Source organism: Equus przewalskii, chromosome 9 (genome assembly GCF_037783145.1).
Source record: "Equus przewalskii isolate Varuska chromosome 9, EquPr2, whole genome shotgun sequence".
Taxonomy (NCBI): domain Eukaryota; kingdom Metazoa; phylum Chordata; class Mammalia; order Perissodactyla; family Equidae; genus Equus; species Equus przewalskii.
The window spans coordinates 74,520,737-74,543,384 of NC_091839.1; the positions used below are offsets into that span (position 1 = coordinate 74,520,737).

The 22,648-nt window shown below is 36.3% G+C and overlaps 1 protein-coding gene across 13 annotated transcripts in view; it reads right to left on the reverse strand.

Moving 5' to 3' along the window:
• Nucleotides 1-22,648, reverse strand: part of PTPRK (protein tyrosine phosphatase receptor type K) — a 503,656-nt gene that overhangs the window by 223,384 nt on the left and 257,624 nt on the right. For all 13 annotated transcript variants that reach the window (XM_008524381.2, XM_008524380.2, XM_008524376.2 and 10 more), the window contains exons 5-6: nt 20,986-21,101; nt 2,355-2,529 (exon numbers count right to left, since the gene is read on the reverse strand). In XM_008524381.2, coding sequence (XP_008522603.1) covers nt 2,355-2,529; nt 20,986-21,101 — 291 coding nt within the window. The remainder of the gene's footprint in view (nt 1-2,354; nt 2,530-20,985; nt 21,102-22,648) is intronic.

Below are 22,648 nucleotides of genomic sequence, written 5' to 3' on the forward strand. Positions count from 1 at the left end.
TTCAGAAGCAGTCTACCTGCATTATGAAAAGCCAGCATCTTCTTCAGGGGCCGCACGTCGTGAACGCACATACAGTACCATGAAGATACAGTGAGCATGATGACTCAAGAGCACACCTACTGTCCTGTGTCCACAGTATATTGTCACTCTGAAGAAAACCAAGGACACCCGCAGGCTTTCAAACTAGGCTCAGGTGAGAAAGCTGCTGGGACCGGGCTCAACAAAAATGAATATACAAGCATGTATGAACACAGTTAAACCGTCTCTCTACCTAAATACCAGAGCCAAATGTTATCATATTTTCTTATTATTCAATTAATTAGGGCTATGATTTCATGAGCTTAGACGGGTGATATGAGCTGACTCTGGAGACATGAGGGAAGTTTTATTTAAAATAGAGTCATATCCAATCTATAAAGATCAACTTTTTTTTGATGAGCTATAGGATCTCTCAAGAAAAAAGCATTACAAGCAGCTAACAGCAGTACTTAATAATGTTAATGTGAGATACAGCTGTGTCACTGAGAGTCAAGAAACATGGGGTTAAATTCTGGCTCAATTATTAGATCTTTGTGGCTCTAGGCAATTATCAAATAATCTGAATTTTAATTTTCTTCTCTCTAAAAGTATTGAAGGTTAAAGCATTAAAACCCAGTAAATCTTAAAATGAAATAATACATGTAAAAGACATTTGATGTCAAGCAATATAAAATATATTAACTTGAATATGAATGTATCTCATTTTCTCCTTCCAGCCTCTCGGCCTTGACACATCCCTTGCTCTCTGCCTGCTAATGTTTTTTCTCTTACTCCTGCCCCCACATCCACATCCCTCACCTGGGCAGCTTTTTCCCAACCTTCTGTTGGAAGAGATAATCAAGAGGACACCACCACTGGTTGACCCTCGAGCTGGACCAGGGCAATCAGAGGCTTCTCACCCCCTCCTCTGCCCTTGGAATGTACGCTCTGCCTACCATTCCCACAGTAAGGAGCTATTCCAAAGACGTAGCCTTGAGGAAGTAAGGTGTTGTTGCAACCATCTGGATGGTATATGTGACTGAACCCAATTACAGCCGCTATATAAACTTCTAAGATTGTGGTAGGCGGGTACAGAGATCTACTCGTCTTGTGGCCGCCCAAAACAAGCCTTGTAAGTCAATAAGTTCCCTTGCTTATTAAACCCGCCACCTACCAACCTGGAGCGGTGTGCCTCTTTCTTTGGTCTCCTTGCCCCCCGTGTATGGGGACCAGTTTGTGAACCAACACCTTCAAATGCTATCTCAAAGAAAACTCACTGACAAAGGCCTTCCCTGGTGCCTCTGACAAGTCTCAGTCCAGTGTAGATGTTTTTCTTAGGACCTCCCAAACTTCTCCTTGAAGACACTTCCTGGTTTATATTCATTTGGGTCCTTATTGAGTGACACCTGACAGTCTATTCAACAGAGCTGCTTTTCCTCAATTTTCACATGGCTGATGTCTTCATTTTTTTAATGTTTCAGCTCAGTTGTCACCTTCTCAGAGAGGCCTTCCAGAGCATCTTAACTAAAATATCAGTCCTCCCCATTTTGTGTGTCTATTTTTCTTCATAACATATACCATGACTTGATAATACATTTTCCACATCTTTCTATATAGTGTGCCTAACACAGTTTAGTGTTAAGCTCCACATGGTCAGGGACTTTGTATTTTATTTACAATTATATCCCCACAGCCTAGAACAGTTTATGGAATATAACAAAGACTCAGTAAATTCTGAATGATGTAATATGCACTGTGCACTTGTACTTATTTTTCCACTTTTCACCTCAGATATGTACTGTGTCATAATCCCTCACAATTTCTCTAGTCATCTCAGTATCCAAAGAACATTAGCAAGTCTAACCATCTAAGATTCTACAGGGGCCAGAATTGGTGAACATCCACCACTGGCCTTTGATACTGGTAAAATTTACAGGTCTACACGGGGATAGAAACTTTGACATTGACCTCATTGCCACAAAGCTTTGAAGAACAAATGTAATATCTGGGGAACTGTTTTAAAAAGGAAAAACAAATTAAATTAAAATGCAAACTAGATGATAGCAATAGGGAACAAAGTGTTTTACAAGGTTAGTTCTATCAGAGCTTCCTAAAATGGATTCCTTTGGATGGAAAACACTTGCTGAAAACTTGTCTGGCGAACCATACAACTACAGTCTTAATTTTACCTTAAGATATTACCAGAACTTTTATAATAATATGATTTTTTTAGTGACTCGAACACTAGGTTTAAAACTCAATCCAATTATCTACAGATTTGCTTTTGTTCTTCTAAAGACATGCAATTTCATGACATGAAAGCAACTTCACATTACCTCTCACAATAAGTTGAGCAAAATTGGACACACCAGAACCTCGTTCTGACTGAGTTACACAGCGATACAAATCCTGGTCAGTTTTTGTCACTTCTTGCAATCTAAAGGAAGCCGCAAATCTTCTGTGATTGATGTTTTTAGTCTGGGCTACTGGTATATCCTCTCCATTTCGTCTCTGCAAACAGAAAGCAATCTTTAAAAAACAGGTTCTTAACATTTCCGTAAATCTAAAGTATCTTAGTAACCAACATCTGTGATAAATTATTCTTGTTATTAAATTAGGAGGAAAATGCCTACGTAAGCCCACAAATTTTTACCATTGCCATTCAATCAGGAGAAGTATGTAAGCAAATACTGGTATCCTTTAAGGAGCACAGTGTTGACACTATAGTCATAATCTCAGTTTTCCATAAAATTGCTGTTAGCACAGCATATATGAAGAAACAGGACAGGGGCCGGCCCCGTGGTCCAGTGGTTAAGTTCACACGCTCCGCTTTGGCAGCCCAGGGTTTTGCCAGTTCGGATCCTGGGCATGGACATGGCACTGCTCAGCAGGCCACGCTGAGGCGGCATCCCACGTGCCACAACTAGAAGGACCACAACTAAAATATACAACTATATACTGGGGGGATTTGGGGAGAAAAAGCAGAAAAAAAAAAAAAAAGATTGGCAACAGTTGTTAGCTCAGGTGCCAATCTTAAAAAAACAAACAAAACAGGACAGTTAATGGTTCTGGGGTAAATGATTCACTATCCCCCTTCTCCCAGAGTATATACAGGTACAAGCTTCTTTTAGCCCTTATACCTTACTGCATGGGCTCCAACAGGTTTGTCCCCTCCAGAAGAATGAGACCATGATGGAGGCATCTCAGTCTTCTAAATTGTAGCACGTGATAGCCACAGGATGACAATAAAATACTGATGAATAATTTAGATCAAACTAAACTCTGTGTTCTTTGCAAACTTTTATCTCTTTGACATTAATAATAGCCAATTTATGGAATTTTTTAAAAGTAATCAAAAGAACCTAAATGTTAAAAGAATATCTGTCAACATTCGAAATATCAGAAAACATATTTACGATATCAGGGTGCCTCACACAAGAGCAGTAAGGGTAAACTATAAAGGAAATGGTTGAAAATTCAACTATAACAAAATTTATAACTTCTATATGTTATAAGACATCATAAATAAAGTGAAAAAAAATGAGACACAAACTGTGATAAGATCTTTGTCATGGAAATAACCATCAAAAGATAAATAACCAGGTTATGTAAAGACCTTCTACAGTTCAATAAGAAAAAAGACAAATAACCCTATCAAAAAACAGCCAGGCTATAAAAAGAGGAAATGTATATGTCTAATAACCATGAAAAGAGATCCTCAACCAAATTTAAAAATTCTTTATGTCAAAGACAGCACAAAAGGCAAAGAAAAGCCACAGCTACGAGAAAGAATTGGTCATGACCCTCAACCTCATTTCTTCTTGGGGAAATGCTAAAGGTTACCCTTGGTGACCTTTCACACTACTAGACATATCATTTCATACTATTAGTTACAGAAAAGAAAACCATAAAATTACTAGTGGAAGTGTAAACTGCTAAAGTCATTTTAGAAATTACTTTGTTACTATCTGGTAAAGTTGACGATGCATAAACCTCAAGGCCCAACAGTTCCACTTCTACCTTTCTACGTGTGAATCACTCTTGCATACACGATCATGCAGATACGAACAGGAATGTGGAACTCACCATCATTTGTAATGAAAAAGATCCAAATATTCCTGAGTAGTGCATAAACAAACTGAGTTGTATCCATTCAACAAAATACAATGTAGCAGTTCAACTAAGCAAACTAGGACCAGCAGTGTGCTGGTAGAAAGGTTGAACAACGCCAGCATGCCACTAACTTGAAATACATGTATGCATGCTTAAATCTCAAAAAAAAAAGAATCCTTAACAAAAATTAAGATATGAGATAAAAATGCAAAATGCTGACTTCTATTAATTCAGAGTGCTGGGTACATCAGTGATTATTTTGTTGTTTTCTATAATTTTTTTGTATTTTTGAAATACTTTTGTACTTTTTAAAGGAGTAAATAATAAAGGGATCATTCTATTACTTTAATATTTTAAATCCTAAAATCCACAGTATCTTTAGCCAGCCTTCTCCATATCTGAAATGATATATATGTGCATATCATGTAGTATATATGTGTATGCGTAAGCATATGAATACATATATACCTTAGGACATAAAGTTCCAATTATGACTTTATAATTTTTCACTCATTCAGTGTTTAGTTAGCTCTTCTTTCCTTACCCACCCAACTCCATGATTTTTGCACCAAGATCCCCTGCTCATTCCCCTGGATAATAATAAAGAGAAAATGCAGCTTATACCCAAAAGCCCTAAATATACATTCATAAAATCCAGCCTAAATTCTTTCCCTACAAACCACATAAACAAAAAATCATTACACATGCACATCTCAAACTGTATTTTTTTCAATTATCACATCATTGCATACAATAGTTCTAAATGGAAGGCTGACCATGACTCGGCACTCCGTATAGCTGTACACACCCTCACTTCATTTTCCTCCAATTTACCCCTCCAGTTTGTGCTCTCAACCTTCTGTCACCTTTCTCCCTACCATTTGTATTTCACAGTTCTTCTGAAAGACCAGCCAACTCCTGCTGCCTACCGTTCCTTCTGAGTCATCTGAGTCATCTTGCACATGCACACATACATCCACATCTTTTAACACCATGCCTTTCAAAAACTCGTCTTGACTTGTGAAGAGATTCTAAGTACCCTTAATATTTCCCTCTTAATAATCATTATTCCAGCTTTTCATCTTAATTGCCATTCATCTCACAATGCCACTTTTCTCTAAATTTTTCTCCAAGGAGGGCACATTTTCTTCTGCTATCTGAGCCTCCCTTTGGAGAAGGCTGCCATTATCCTATTTCCTAACTGTCAGATCACTCTTCCACTATCCCACTCAACAACTATGCAACTTCCACAACGCCCAGCATGCCCAAATCTCCTTCCTATCACAGTTGTCTATCAGTCCAAATTATCCTCTCCACCACAGTCCCGTGAATATTTTCAGTGATCCCAAAACTCACCCCACCCTCAGTGGGACCCACCAGACTTCCTACCACCTCATAACACCCAATTTCTTGTGCTGTGATAGTTTTCTTTGGAAGCACACCTGCCCAGGTGATGCCATCTCCTATTTCTTCAATAATTGGCATCATCAGTGAGACCTCACTTTCTGACCTTTTACTTTATAAGCAGCCATGTCAAGAGGTTTTCACTAGCCTGAAAGATTCCTAGATTTTTTAACTTTACATTGTTTATTCATTGCCAGGATAGGATTTGAACCATTTCAAGAATTACACAAATCCTCCTTAGACTTTCAAAAATTATTATAACAAAATGTATAATACATATTAATTAAATTAATAATAAAGGGAAGCTACATGAACACAGAACCTCAAGGACATCTAGACATCATTTATACCAAGCTATTTCTGAACTGTATCACAACTCAGAGATGTTGAGGGGCCTGCTTAAGGTGATCCTATCAGGAGATCACAAAGCTGCTTACAGTACATCATGTGACATTTGTGTGTATTAATATACTAACATACCTATAATATATATATGCTTATATAGGATATACATTATTTATATAATTAATGAGTATAGCAGACAGGCACTATTTATCTCTTGAAATAAAATAACAATTAAAATTATTATAGGGGCCAGCCCCATGGCCAAGTGGTTAAGTTTGTGCACTCTACTTCAGCAGCCCAGGGTTTCACCTGTTCAGATCCTGGGCACAGACTTAGCACTGCTCATCAGGCCATGCTGAGGTGGTGTCCCACATAGCAGAGCCAGAAGCACCTACAACTAGAATATACAACTATGTACTGGGGGGTTTCGGGGAGAAGGAAAAAAAGAAGATTGGCAATAGATATTAGCTCAGGTGCCAATCTTTAAAAAGAAATATTATAGAGTCATAATACTCAGGTTTACCATCAATGATCATTTAATAAGAACTTCCTTGCACCTCATGTTATGTTACCTATTATCTTGGTTCTGTCACAGCTCTCTCATACAAATCCACTATGATAGTCATTTCCATTTAAAGACTGTAAAATCAGGATTCAGAAAAATTAGAAATGTAATACATAGCCTGTTAGTAGGAGTATTAAAACTCAAAACTAGGTTTGAGGGCACAAAATCCAGCAGTGTTTCCTCTAAACTAAATCAAAGCTGTTTTTCACTTGTATCATAGGTCCAGTCCCATGAGTTGATGATTTGTTGTTGGGCCTTGATCAGTGCATTGTAGCAATGAGAAAATATAATGCACTATACTAGACATTGTTTTATTTACTTAGCTTCCAGTAATGCATTACAGTTAAAAGTAGCAATTGATGACATGTACATTTCAGAAGTCAGAAAAAATGATAACTTTTTCTTTTATAATCCAAAATAATAGGTCTTTGCTGACAAGAAGCTATCAATTTAGCAGAGTAGGCAGGAGCACAAAGAAGGAAATAAGAAGTAATGGTAAATTTCTCTCTTATGCAGCAGTGTTTGTATAGTTTTCTGCCTTTATAGTCTTCATTTCCAGGTTCTTTATCCTGCTTTGAGATTATTATGTGATTTCTCCATTGCAAATATCACCAACTCTGAGAAATACTAAGAAATGAATCACAAAATTATATGCTCCAGGAATTATAACCTAGCATTTTGCTTTCTTCTATTCCTCTTCCTCTTCCCCCAGGGTCCTTCTGATGTTTTCTTCTTATTTTGCCTCCAAGTATGAGTTGCTGAGACTTGTCTCTTACCAAATAACCCGGGGCAAATCAACAGAATCCCTGAGCATTATCACTCCTCTATTAACCTAAGTAAGCTTCATCATGCAGGGTGCATGCAGCGTTTATGTAACAAGTTCAGTTCCCAGAATAAAGTAGTGGAATAGTAACATTGGTTAATTCCCAACATTTATAATAACCAGGGTATTAACTAAACCCATTACTATTCAGAGTGTGGTCTACAGACTAGTAGCATCAAGATTACCTCTCAGATTGTTACAAACGCAAAGTCTAGAGCTCACTTAAGACCTACCGAATCAAAATCTGCCTTTTAACACAATCCCTAGGTTATGCATGAAAATATTACAACTTGAGACACACTGGTTGGGAACAATCATGTGGGTCCTATTCCCATTAACACTGATGGGTCTAAAAACGGATGTGTACCCTGATTCCGGTCAATGAGACACCATAGGAATAGGCCAAGTCATTTCTAGAAAGGTTTCCTTACTACTAAAGAAGACACAATGTGTCACCTTTTCTTTTTCTCATGCCTAAAAACCAGAAGAGCTGCCTTGCCAGTATAAGAGAGCCTGATCTGAGGGAAAAGTTGACACATTGAAGATGCACATCAAGGAGAAAGAATCAGGCTCCTGATCAAGTGTCTGAAATGATGTCAACATCTCCTAGAGCCCCCTTTGTTTTGGACTTCCTGTTAAGTGACATAACACATTTGGTTTTCTATTACTTTCAGCTTGAAATCCTAAAAGTTAACATGGTACAGTTAAAATATGCTACAGTTTATTTCAGCTTCTCTTCTCAAAGCTGGAGGAAAGAAATTAATCCAATTTAATTTTAAATTAAATAATGTGGCACCTAGAACACTTGCAGAGATTATTTCACTCTACGGACTTAAAGAAAAACTTAAATTACATTTATTGTTTTATTTATTTTTTACTGCTTTTCCTGGGCACATCATGATATATGGCTCCTCCACCCTTTTAGAATTGGAGAAAGTGGAAAGACAGTGTTTTCGTACGTTTGGTATTTAGGTCCCTGTTGAATAGCAGTAAGAGGACTGTATATGATTTGTCAGGACTTGTCCTTTTTTTCCCAAAACCAATCCCAAAGTAAACCTGCACACTCTAATTACCTGAGGTTGAATGAATCACACAATTCAACCCAATTAATCCCAAATACATGAGGGTTCCTTACCAAGACCTGTCTCCCATAAGAAATCTTTGCTTTCTCACAGGGATGATAAAGCTATCATCATCACCCTTATTATTATTGAACAATTAAATTGAAGAATTGTAGAAACATGAAAGGGTATCAGGGCAAACATAAAGGTTCAGAAATTTAGAAATTTCAAAAATTAGAAACACTATGTTACTATTTTGAGAAAAGCATCCATTTACATCCACTAGAAATTATTTATTTATATAATTATTTATATTTAATATATGATTTATTGATATAATTATTATATATTCATTTCAATACATTAAGCACTTCATAAGAAAATAGTGTTCCTCTAGGAAAAAGTTACACGAAAATGACAATATTAAGTTCACCAAAGTATTTACTATTTGGCAATGAAAGGATTAAACAGGGTGGATGATATTTAGCACACAAAAAGAGACAGGTGGCAAATATTCTAATTCTGAAATAAAGCAGGGTAAAAATGTGCTGAGGATAGCAAATTATTAGAATCGGGATCATTAACTTTGTTCCTTCAATTGCAACAAAAAATAAAGTTAGCTATAAAACAAGAAAAGGAGTTTTAACCTAAGAAGTGTTGGGAGAAGATAACCAATATGAGGAGCCACACAAAGAGAGCAGAGACTGAACCAGGCCGGGGGGGCTGACATCTACATTCCAGCCCTGACCAGTATTTTTTAGCTTCACTATTTCTCATTACTTCTCAAGATCTCCAACTTTTCTTCTAAAAATGGGCGTATCAATTTGGACCTGTTTATTCAACAAGGATGCTAAGAATATTAGGTGAGATAATGTGCAAACATTCTAATTGCAAATGCCGATAATATCAATATTATGAAGACAATAATTAAACAATATCTAAGTGAGTAATACATTTGATAACCGAGATGGTCTTTTGATCTATCAACTTGGCTAGGTTACAGTTGCTAGCTATTCAATCAAACACTAAACTAGGTGTCCCTGTGAAGGTATTTTGCTAATGAGATTAAAGTTCATAACCAATTGACACAAAGAAGGGAGATTATCTAGATAATCTGGGTTGAAAGTTCAATCAGTTGAAAAGATCTTAAGAGCACAGCCGAGGGTTCCCCAAAGTAGAAGAAATTCCACCTGTGAACAGCAATTTCAGTCTGTGCCTGAATCCTCCAGCCTGCCCTTCCCAAGGGTTTGCCCCATAGATTTCAGACTTGCCTAGCCAGCCCCACAATCACATAAACCATTTCCTTGCAATACATGACTTGAAAAATATTTTTATATATCCTACTGGTTCTGCTTTTCATATTTAAACCCTGACTGATAGTGATGATTTTGTTACCAGAAATTGTTCTAGATGAACAGACTTTTAAGGATGAGTTTTCTGATGTGGTTTCGTTCTGGGTTTTCTGGAACTGGTTGTTTAATCTGATTAGATTTAAAGCCACTAATAAGTCTACTGCCAGTGGTAAAGAAGACACTGCTAGTCCATAGCATGATGTAGTAATATATATATGCAAAATATCACTGTTAGGTATTCCTAATCAAATATTTATAGAAGGTAAAGTTCTGGATGACCACATGTTCGCTACCTTAGAACATTTCAGACAAACTAAGGAATATAATGGTGTAGGGGAGGAAGACAATTCCTCTACCATCTAGGTCCTTCTGGCTGGTCTAAGAATTAAATTGACATGAGACAAAATAACAGGAGAAATATCAGGCAAAGCTTTATAACATGTATACATGGGAAAACCCCAAGGAAAGTGGAGCAACTCAGGCAGAACGGCCGAAGTCACTACCTTAAATATCATTTTCAGCTAAAGACAAATTGGCTGCTTGCTTCAAAGTGCACTGGAGAAAGTGGGGAACGTAAAGAATGTGAGTTTACAATTATAAAACTACACAATTCATAGTAAGAGGGAAGTTGAGTAGAGCAAGGAGGCCAATGTATTAAACCATTACATCTGGGGGATTTTGAGAACTTGGTGGCAGTAGCATAGTTTTTCACTCTTTTTGAATCTGCTACATAAAAACAGACAGGACAACAAGAGAGAGTAAGGAAAGAGAAGGTCCAGACCAAATGAAGGTGAAAACAAAGAAATTCCAGAAAGCAAGCAGCCATACTTTTAAAGGTAACTCAAAGCAACAGAAGAGGGATTCTGTGAAATCAGGAATGCTCTCCTGAACCCCACCTCATTTTAAAATTTTGAGAAAACTTATTTCACTTAAAAATAAACAACTTAACAGCATCAAGGTCAAATCCAATCTAAAGTTACTCTAAGTTTAACAGAGACTAAGGAGCAGAGTATGATCCCTAACGTCAATGAAAATAAGTCAGAAGAATATGTCCACAAAAGAGATCAAAACTGGAACCTAATATTTCAAGAAAAGCTAAAATATACTAAGAAAATTATTCCTGACATGAAAGAACAGTACAAATTTGAATTGATAAAACTGATAAAGGAGGAGACAAAACTTAAGAAAAATTAGAAATGAAAGAAAACATCATCTTAGAAACTGTGATTAACAAGAGCGAATAAATTCAACATATGATGTCTTAAGCAAAACAGAATGTGAAAAACAGAGACCATTTTAATTTAAAAAATAGGGAGAACAAAAAGTATTTGAGAGAAAGTGACTAATAATGACACACAAAGATGAAACAGAGATAACGGAAGTCCATACAGAAGCAAGGGAACAGAAAAAGTACTAAAGTTTTAATTAAAAAAAGAACTTTCAAAGATTAAAAAAAGTTATAAAATACATAATAGAAGAACACACTGCATACCTGAGCATAGTAACCCAGAAGGACCCACAGTGATACATATTCTGATAAGACTAGAATCTTTAAAGAAAAAAAGAAACACTTTCAATAGCTAGAAAAAGCAGGTAGATGATTTATAAGGAAAAGTAAATTTATCATCAGACTTTGACAGGAAGGCTTTATGCCAGAAGAAAATGATGTAACATATTTAAGTTACTCAAGGAAAGAAAATGTGAATGAAAGATGTTATATCCTACAAAACTGACTTAAGAATCAAAGGCACAAATAAACTATTATCAACACCCAAGAACTCAGGGGAAATTAATTCCACGAGCTATTTCTGAGGAATCTACTAGACAATGAGTTTCAGACAACTAAAATTACTAGGAAGACATGACATATGGACTGATGATGAACATTAAAACATAGCTACACATAGAATTAACACTAAATAAGGGCAAAGTGGGAGAGAGTACAGAATACAATGGCTATATACTAACAGTGGAGATGTGGTACAAGCATTCAAAATCACATGAGATTTAAAAACATAAGTAATTATGGGGTATTCTAATTCTCTCTTTCCTTGCGTCATGGAGAACCAAGAATATTAGGGTGGAAAAAAGAAGATATAACTGACAAACCGTAACAAAGAAAATATTAAGTGAAAATCTTTAGGCTTGAATTTGCAATATCAATATGAATTCATAGGTATTTTATCTTTAAATATATATATGTTTTTCTTAGTTCTGTTCACTGAAAAGGTCTAGCAATGAGTACCCCACCTCAGCATCCACATGATGGTCCTGAAATACAATTTCTCACTAAAACGAAAGAGGGTGCCAGGTCTGGTGAAGAAAACGCACAAGATGACACTAGAACATCTCACAAAACCAGAAAGCAAAAAAGCTTCAAAACTACTGAAATCATGTCTAAAGGACTCTGAAGAGGCTCCCACTGGCCAAAGATGAGATAATATGAGTTTTAATAATAGTAATAATTGCACTGAAATGAAGTCCATCAAATATGTTTAACTCCATGAGTTCACAATATTTTAAAAAATAAGAATCAGTCACCTTTGGAGGATGATAGGAAACCACCTCATTATATTAAAAACTAGCAAATAAAGCAAAGATTTGAGCATTTATCTTCCCTTTCCTTAATGAACTGTCACTGGGTAGCCAATTAGTAAGCAAGGAGAAGTATCTTTTCATTAACTAAACAAACGCAAAAGAAAGAATATCACAATTTACAGCCTCCAGGAATGAATATTGGCATTAAGTATCAATGGCTACCAAGATCACAAAAAGAAAGACAAGACATTTTGTGCCTCCTGTAATCACACCAAATACCACCTCTAGTGTTGCCAAAGGATCAAACTTGACTCTGCTTCTGGCTGCCAATTTGCAGGAAATTCAGAGGAACATGTTGAACTAGAAAAGGGTATTTGTATGCGATGAGTAAAATGCAGACTAGGAAATGACAAGTCAAATGGCCTGGGTTCCTCAACAGAGAAATTGTGAGGGAAAGAAAGGGACAGAGGACAAACCCACCGATTAAAAGAGACTTTAAAAGATATGTTTTAAAAAGACAGATGAGAACAATCTATAGTGTGTAGGGGCATACATCTAAGTTGAAAAAACTGAAAAAAACATACACGGGCTAAGAGTCATGGTCATTGTTATTTGCAGGGGTAGGGAGATGCCCCAGTTATGACTGGGATAGAGCATTTGTAAGGAGCCTCTAGAATGGCTGGCAAGTCTCTTTCCTGACCTGGGTGGTATGCACTTTATGAAAATTCATTGAGTCATAGTTTTCATTTTGGGGTAGCTTTTTATATCTATGTTTTATATTGCAATAAAGTGATTTTATAAATATTAGATCTTTATATCAGACTGCTTTTCATAAAGAAGAAATTCAACCTGCTGCCAGAGCCCCCATGTTGTAACACTGATCACAGCTCAATGGAAAGTTAAGTGCTTGACATGACACATCTGGAAAACACTGAAAGGGCAGCTCTGTGAACAGCAGGAGAGTGCATTATTCTTGCACAGGAAAGCAGTAAACTGTTATTTATAGATATCGATAAGAAGAAATCCTTGAGCTTCTATGACTGTCAGGCTTTACAGTCATGCTCCAGGGATAGATAAGGAAGATAAAGAATATTTCACACATTATTCATCTATAATCAATTATGTAATCTGTAGACAACAAACTCAGAGTTTATGAATTATTGAAGAAAAAAATAACACCCTATATTTTTAAGGCATTGAGCTCTTCACATAAAGACAACCAAAATGACCTCAGGAATATTTAACAATCCTAAAAATTAAATATGATTAAACTTTCTGATTCTCATTGTTACAAACATATACGCAAAACACCAAAGGTAGAAGACAAACATTATAATCCGTGATACTTGGTCAGTGATGTTAATTCAAGACCAATGATCATAATTCTTTACATGAAGCCATGAAGGAAGAATATAATGCCATGCACTTGAATAAACCAACGTCCTGAAGAAAAACAGGACTGACAAGAGTGATAGCTATTAGCTACCAAACAGAACAGTGGCTCTTAAGTAGAGCAGAATTAACTGTAAATCAGCATATACACAAAAAAAATCACTACCGCTTAAACTGCTTAAACTAAGGATAAACAGAGAAAATTAGAATTAAATAGCAGGCTAGTGTTCATCTATCAGTTTTACTCAAGAGCAGTTTACAAGTCAGGAAAGCACAAGAGACATGGTTAGCACTCCTCTCTGACATTACTCCCATTCTGTGAGCCACAAGGAACAGAAGCCGAGACAGAAAGCGCCAATAGCCCTCCCATAGATTAATTCTCCTAAGTGATACCCAGGACCACTCAGGAGTATAATTTGGCCATAAGCTTCACACTGTCTTGGTAAACTTTTATTAAGGCTAAAAAGAGCCGAAAGGAAAGGGGATGTCTCCCCATCTTTCATTCTAATTTAAGATAATTTATATGCAATTATGAAGATAGAAAGGAAAAAAGCAAATAAATGGATCTAACAGACAAATTAGTTCCAAGACAGAAAATGAGAAAACAAACTCATCGACTTTACACAGGCTTTACAAAATAAGCTTTTGAGGAAATTCAGAAAGCTGTTTCTATTGTTTCGTTCTCACATCTTCCCAAATTCCTTCAACTGGTACCAATCAGATTCAAAATTCTATTGTCTTCTTTCATTTGGCCCTCTCCTTCCCTACTCACCTATCTTCCAAATCCACCAGCACTGACCAATCCCAAGCCTTCACTATTTGATGTCTGTATTGCCAACAGTAGTTTTGTCTCCATCATGGCCTAGTCCCAACCCTGCCTTAAACCATATTACCTCTGCTATCTATTTTGAACCTTCCACTTCAATAAGATCCATCTCGTAATGTTCCTATCCCACCCTGATGCATACACTAATCTGCAGTGATAACCATGCCCACTTAATCTTTGCGTATTCAAGTCCTTTTTATGTCCCTCAAAGACTCAATCAAATCTTCCTTAATTATTTCAGCAAACACTCCATTCTGTCTTGCTCTCTCTCAACTCTGAAATAGTAGAGTGCTTAGATTCTATATGGTCTTTTCTTACGCAATTGTAGAAGCATCTCTCAGGGCTGCAAGGATCTTAAAAAGCATTCAGCCCCATGCTTGTACATCCTCTACATCTCTAGCAAGTGCTTATCGAGATTATGCTTGGGTACTTCTACTAATTGTAATTTTACTACCTCCTGGAGTAGCTCACTCTAGGTTTCAACAGCCCTACAATTACGAAGTTCTTTCTTATTATCAGCTTATATCTCCCACCAAATTGCTTCAAACCATTAGTTCTTATTGTGCTTTAGCATCTATAAAGAACAAATTAAATCCCTCTTTTATATTCCCAATTTTCTAAGATTTTAAGAAATTTATCCAGTCTCCCACAAATCTCAAGATATATTTATAATATATCCTTTTAGACATTCTGACATCTTTTCTTCAACTTTATTCACTGTCCTGGTAATTATATACTGCCTTTTGTTATTTTAATATTTTAGATATACGTCAGATACTCTTAAAGCTAATGACCTAGAAAAATCTCACAAGTTTGACCAAGTCTAGACATTAGGACAATTTTCCCTATACCTTAGCCCTGTATTTCTTTTATTTCATGGTATCCCATGTGAGCTGATCATATATTACATGTTTAATCAATTTAACTTTGAAAAATTCCTCTCGAATTGTTTTCAATGGATTCTCCACCACAAACTGTATGTTTCTAGGCATAGATTAATTTCTTCCAAGAACTTTCCTTCATTATAATAAATGCAGAATTACAAGAATTTTTTCTCAACAAGAGACAGTATCAGAGATAGCAAAATCTCTTGTGGAAATCAAATATGCTTCAAACAGCCAGGTGCTTCATACGATGGTATAAATAGGCACGGGAAAATACTATAGCACTGGGCATCAGAAGGAGCTCTGTTAGCAGTGACTGGTTGGCATTTGACACAGTGCAGTGATATATTTCATCAGTTAATCTTTTTTACTTTTAAATTAACACATCCTTTTAAAAATTATGCTTCAGATTTCTACTGTCCCATGATGATGTTCACAGGTAGTAAAGGAACAAGGCTACGACATTTGCTTGGACAGATAAAACTCTACGTGACCAGAAGTTTCAGACCAACCATTTTCTTTGACCCTCAGCTGACAACAGCTGGTACTGGAAGAGGTCGGCCTCTCTCTGGTTGTTTTTTTTAGAGCAATTTGCATCTCATTTTACTAATTTTACTCTCCAATTATTACTCTCAATCCATAGCTTAAATTATCGATTGCTCCACAAGGAATGACATTTCGTTTGGCCGAGAAACTAGACGTATCACACTACATTAGTGGTGACCAGCTTCACGAAGGGCAAAGTGGTGGCTGACTTTCCTGTTTTGGCAGCCCCACTGAGGAGGCACAGTGCCAGCACCTGCGGCAATTGCTGACAGATTGGCCCAATTGCCACAGCTTTGATGGCAATCTGCATAGGATTACCAGTCACACATTAAACAGCCTCGTCTCAATTCACCAAAACAAATGGTGCCACCAAAGCTCTCCACACAATTCCCTACATTCAACAACTCCACCGTTGAATTTCTCTGTCCAATCCAATGATGCATGCCCGCCAAGCTCTGTAATGACGGATGGAGTCATTAGCATTTTAGTTTCTACACTGAACCTGAAGCCAAAGCATATGGTCTGACAGATGTTCCAGCAATGGGCTCTATTTGATTTGCCATATAGGTGTCCACTTATACTGGCCCTTCGTGAAAGAACACTAATTTGTAAGTTACAGTCCAACCCCTGCTTCAACTCTTTCACATTCCCAAAAGTTATAATATGTTCTGATGACAGAACACTCAGAACATGCTTGCATCTATATTTCAGCTTAAACTCATGATTAAAAATTACCTCTGAACCTAATCAAATCACTTCAAATGGCCAAGAAGGACAAAAATGCAGGTAATGTTTATAGGTTACTGCCATCTATAGCTTGATTAGTACTGCCAGTAATTTGGTTATTTGATAAAATGTTTCATATACTCACTTTTTCTCTCATTCGTGGTTTATTGAGGTAAACTTCATATTCAGTGAATTTGACAGACCTTAACTTCTCTCAAACACACTTACATCTATAGACCCGACACGGCAATAAACATATATGACATTTACATTACCTCAGAAATTCTCCCCCTGCCCACTTCCAGTCTACCCTCATCCCCCACAGGCAAATACTGTTCAGATTTTTCTCACCATAGATTTTGTCTCTCCTGGAACTTAACATAAATGGAATCATACAAGATGCACTCTTTTCTGTCTGTCCTCTTTCTGAAAACAAAAGGTTGCTGAGATGCACCCATGCCAGCGCATGTATCACTCATTCCTCGTTATTGCTGAGTAGCACTCCATTGCTTGACTGAACCACAAATTGTTTATCCATTCTCCTGCTAACGCACATTTGGAATCTTTACAATTATAGGTTATTATGAGCGATAAACATTCTTGCACAAATTTTTTTTATGAGCACATGCCTTTCTTTCTCTTGGGTAAATACTTAGGAGTAGAACTGCTGTGTCGTATGTTAATTGTTGGCTTATACATTTACTTTTTCCTGTCATCACTTTATCTACTGTTCACTTTCGTAAGAATAAAGAGAACGACTAAAATTTTTAACCTACAAAAACTAGATAACCTAATTTTTCTTTTTCCTCTGAGAAAATTACCTCATCAGAACTATAACCAGCTGTTTATATTATTTTACTTGGTAATATAATCAGTATAAATTATACATTAAATTTCATTTGTGATCTTATTTCCTATAACCTGTGCTTTACCCTAGCCTTAAGTTATGAACTATAAATTCTCTACCATTGGGAGTTCCTTAGGGACACAAAATGGCTTAGTTCTAAAACTTGTAAGAATTGAAAAACATCTACTCAAGTGGGACAAAACTGCAAATCCTAAGTTGACCAAAAACTGTTAAGTGTTTATATCTAGATACAAGCTACTTCGTTGAGCTTTATGATAGAAAGGGAATTTGGAAATGCTCTAAGAGCAACTGAAGACTTTATTCCCTTATCCAACATGAATGAACTGCATAACACACTTGTTAAAACTATGTTCAGAAAGGCTCATGATTTCACCACATTTCTAGTTTGCTGACACTCAACAGATTTCTGAAAACGTTCATCCATGTTGTTTTATGTATCAGTAGTTCACTCAGCATATACGAGGAGGTTAATTTGGATTATATATTTTGTCACTGTTTCCTAAATGTCTAGAGTGAATGAACTACTTCCAAGACTATAATTACACAATCTGAGATCTTACAGGAAAGAACACTCCCTAAAGAGGCATCCAGAACCACTATGATATGCTATATAAGGTATCCTAGATAGTTCAAGTAACTTCTTTGCTTTTTTTGTGCTCCAGTTTTTAATTTACCTAATTTGTATGTTATTTTAAACAAGAGAATGGTTGAAATATGAATTGCAAGCCAAAGACAATAAACAAGTGAGAGAATTTAGTCTCTAAATGTATTCCCATACATAAATTATTCTAAATATCAAATACTATTAGCTATAACGGTCAGTTTCTTTCATAGCAGTTGTCCTGTACCATTTTTCCTTTAACATGGAAAATTGGCTGCTTTTCTAGTTTTTGTTATTTTATCCCACAGTTAGACAACATTTTACCAACTGAAGCACAATGCTGTATAATGTAAGTGATTTGGAGGACACAAAAAGTTGATCGCCATTTTTTACTTCATTATTTCATTACTTCCGTGATAAGATGCAGTGGCCTTTCACTGAGCTGCTTCGAGTACATTCATTCTCAGTACTGTCAGCAGGTATTTTAAACAGTTGTTCTCACAATGATACTTAATTTAATGGACAATTTTTTCCCATACAGAACTAACGACATAAAAATTATACATTCTTCCATCAAACAAAAAAGGTAATCAAGGCCATGTTTCAGGCCATTAAAAATAATTTAAAGACCTAATTTAGCAGCTTATAGCTGAAAGGGATTTTAGTCTCTATCCAACATGTCCTCTTATAGATAAGGAAATTGAGGCCCAGAAGAGTTCAATGAAATGTCTAAACTCACACAACTAACTGGGTTAGAAGTAAGGTTACAATTAAGATGGGCCTCCTGATTTCCAGGAAGTTATTCTACACCAAGTAAACATGACCTGATGTCTACTTCTATGAGGTGGCTTGTAGATTCAGTGTGGAAGCAAGATTCTTCCTGCTTTCAGCAAAAGATGGGTTAAGATTTTTAAGACCACTTTCTGGTTGACTCATTCTACATATGTATAATAACCAGTCTTATTCATTTGAAAACATCCCTAAAATAAGTAATTGATAGTTTTCAATATTTCTTAAACATGGAGAAGACTCTTTAAGAGAGTAAGTTAACGGAAGTGGTATTATTGAAAAAGGTAGGAAAGCCTTTTAATGAATAAGGTGAATATGTAAACTGCTGAGAAATTGTGCAATCTCAATGTCAAAATAGAAGAGAAATACACAAATTCACCTTGGCAAATATAAAGACAGGGAAGAATAGAAAAAAGAAAGCAGAATAGAAGTCTCACAGAATATTTTTCTCCCTCATGTTTGTTTGAAAAATGGCAGGAGAAAAATATTAAGAAACCGTTGTGCAATGAGCCAATCTATGAAGTAGGAAACAAACAACAAATAAGCAGTTTTTTGACTGCAACCCACTCAGACCTGCAGGGCCAGAAAGTCTTTGTCGCCAAGAGGCAGCTGCTGTCTGAGTACACAAAACCCTTTTGATTTCAATGTCACATTACATCCTGGGGCATAAAACCAGGGGCAGACTGCAGAGCCCCTGGTTTTCCAAGACAAAACTATATGGATCACAACAAAAGTCAAATGTTCCTACCTAATGAAAAATAATTAGCAAAATAATTAGAAAATATGCCTAAAAACATTTTAAAACTAATTTATTTAGGCTGAGAGAGAGAAAAAGAAAGAGGGATTCTGACTTGACATTTAGCTGATAAACCAGGCTGCACATTATACAATACACTTTCCACGAATAATAATGTTATATTTCAATATCTGTAGGGGAAATTAGCATAATCACAGAAAAAAAGGGAGGGGCATCATTTCCTTCTCACATATTCAGGATGGTATCCTGATGCCTGCATTTCAAATAAATTATAAAGTAGTGATAATTAGATTTATATGAAATACATCTGCTACAACATCCAATTGGATTGTGAGAATTAGATGAAATAACACAACATCTAGTGAAACATTAGGCATTACATTAGGTATGATTTCGATAATCATTTATTATAATCATTGCCCCAACCACCTGCAAACTAATAATTATCCCCAACACTAATTTCACCTCTTTAAAGATATAGTAAAATAAATCCTGGTGTCTATGTTCAAGGAACTAAGATAATTTTACAATGATTTTTCCTTTTGGTCTCTGTCGGCATTCTCAGTAATTTAAAATTCCAACTAATTAAATGCCTTTCCTCATCCTGATACGAATAGAACCAAAAATAATAATAATAAAGGTACTCAGAGAATATTATTACTTATTTTCTAGCTTCAAATATTTAGGTCAACAGCCATCTGTCCCAGGTCCTGCCTCGTGGCTTTAGAGCTGCTCTTTGCACATTCTTTAGTCTATTGTTTTCTCTCTGATTCTTTTAAAGCCCTTTATATGCACCATTTACATTTCTCTAAAACATATGCTAAATTGCAATTCATTAAAAATATATTCATTGAGATTTAATACGTGCAAGGCAAATGCCTTGACCTCAGATCTGTGATTAACCCTTATACACAAAAATTCTGAAAAAAAAAATTTAATTTGCTCTCTTCCAATTCACATTTCCAGAACTACTCCCAAAGGTTTCTTAAAATACTTCTAAAAAATTATGAGAGTATGACAGTTTCTCCTTAAACGCTGTGCTCCTGTAAGTTGAATTTTCAAAACATTAAATTAGGAAATTTGCTTGTTTTTCCTATTTCAAATGGATATAGAAAAACGGTTTTTACAGTTCATACATAACATTAGAGAATCAGGTTTCACTAGAAATTAATCCAAATACTTATTAACTATATACTGTTATATTTTTTTCATGTTCCAAAAATGGAAATATCTAAAAGGAATCTGCAGCCAACTAAATGAAACCTACACATAAGACAACTTGTCTCACACACACAAAGAATGAGACCACAAACAGTACATTGGCGACTTTTTTTAAATCAAGGGTACCCATTAGCTCTGCTGCCCACTTGGCCTTACCTGCAGCCATAACTTGTTATGCACAGCATCTCTCCCTGTAGCAATACACTGAAATGTAGCATTCTGCCCTGCATTGACCTCCACGTCCCCCAGGCGGAGGAAATGAGGAGATTTATCTGTGGAGGCAGGAAAAAAATTATTTTTTTCACACGAAGAAAACATGCCGGGTTACTTTTTCCCAACACAATAATGTTGTTAATACTTTTACCTTTGGCCAAGACTAATATCATATGGAAGAAAATTGAGTTTTCTTTTTGCTGAAAGATACCATTTCCTCTCTCCCTCTCACAGTTCTTTTTTCAATCGCTCCATTACTTACTGCCCCATAATTGCTAAACTCTGTTCTATACAGAGTGAGCACTCAACAACTCCTGCAGAAAGACCGCCAGAGCATGTTGCATATGGGTGATAATAAAACAATTACCAGTCAAAGCAAGCCAAGGAGATCACATAGGCACAAACCAGAGCATCAGAGAAAAATATAATGAAAACATATAATGATATCTAAAATACTGACATACACATGACCAGTGAACGATTAAGCCACACTTTGAGACGTTAGATCTTTCTTTCTTTTTCTTTTTTAACGTCAATAGTTACCATCCTCTCATACTTCAAAGGACAAGGGAATATTTTTATTTCTCTCAAATAGAACAACGACTTAACTGTTGTTAATCCACTTCCTATGATTCTATAACCTTAAGAAATTTACCCAAAAAGGAATATTAGACCAACAAAAAATGATGATTGCAGTCAAAATATGCATGGCTTATATGACTGTCAAGCAAGCATGCTCTATAAGTAGCTTTTAAAACTGAAGCTGTATGCATGTTTTCAACTTTTGAAAGGAAATATAGACAGGAAAAGCTAAGACTCAGTGAGTAAAGAAAGCTCATGGAGGACCACGTCACAATGAAACTGCTGTGGTGCTCAATTCATATTTTTCTAATCTGTTTACTCATGAAAGCCTTTCTTTAACATCTCTTTCAACAAGTGAAAATGAACAGTAGATGGAAACACCGTTCACATATGCTAATAGATGGAAAGAACTTAGTAAACCACTTGAAATTTGAATGAGATAATTTTGTTCTCTTTTTTCTTAGAATATACCACATGGAATAAATCTTTTGACCCTTGCCTACAACGTCTTTCTCCAGTTCCTCATCTCAGTAAGCACTTGAGAAAAAATGAATGCTCAAACAAGAACATGAGCTAGAACAGTGGTTGTCAAACTGTGAACTCCAGACCCAGACCAGCAGCAGCAGCATCACCTAGGAACTTCTTAGAAACGCAAATTGTCAGACCCCACCACAGAAGTATTGAGTCAGAACCAGGGGAGGGATGGAGCAATCTGTGATCTGCCACAACCTGAAGGTGATTCTGATCAGGCTAGGGTGTGGCAACCACTCAGGAGGAGCACAAGCCGTGCCCACCGCCACCCACCCACTCCTCCCCCAACCCCACCCTTACCCCAGCTGCAATGGTGCCCCCATGCACGCTGCTTACAATGAGTTAGAGAATTTCTACCAGGAGAATTACTGAACAGATAATCCAGAATTCATGGGCTCTATAAAATGCTGCTGTTGGGAAATACAGGTAAAGTTTGAATTTACACCAGCTGTTTTCTGCCTGGCTCTACTGAACGCATGCAATAATTGTCTTT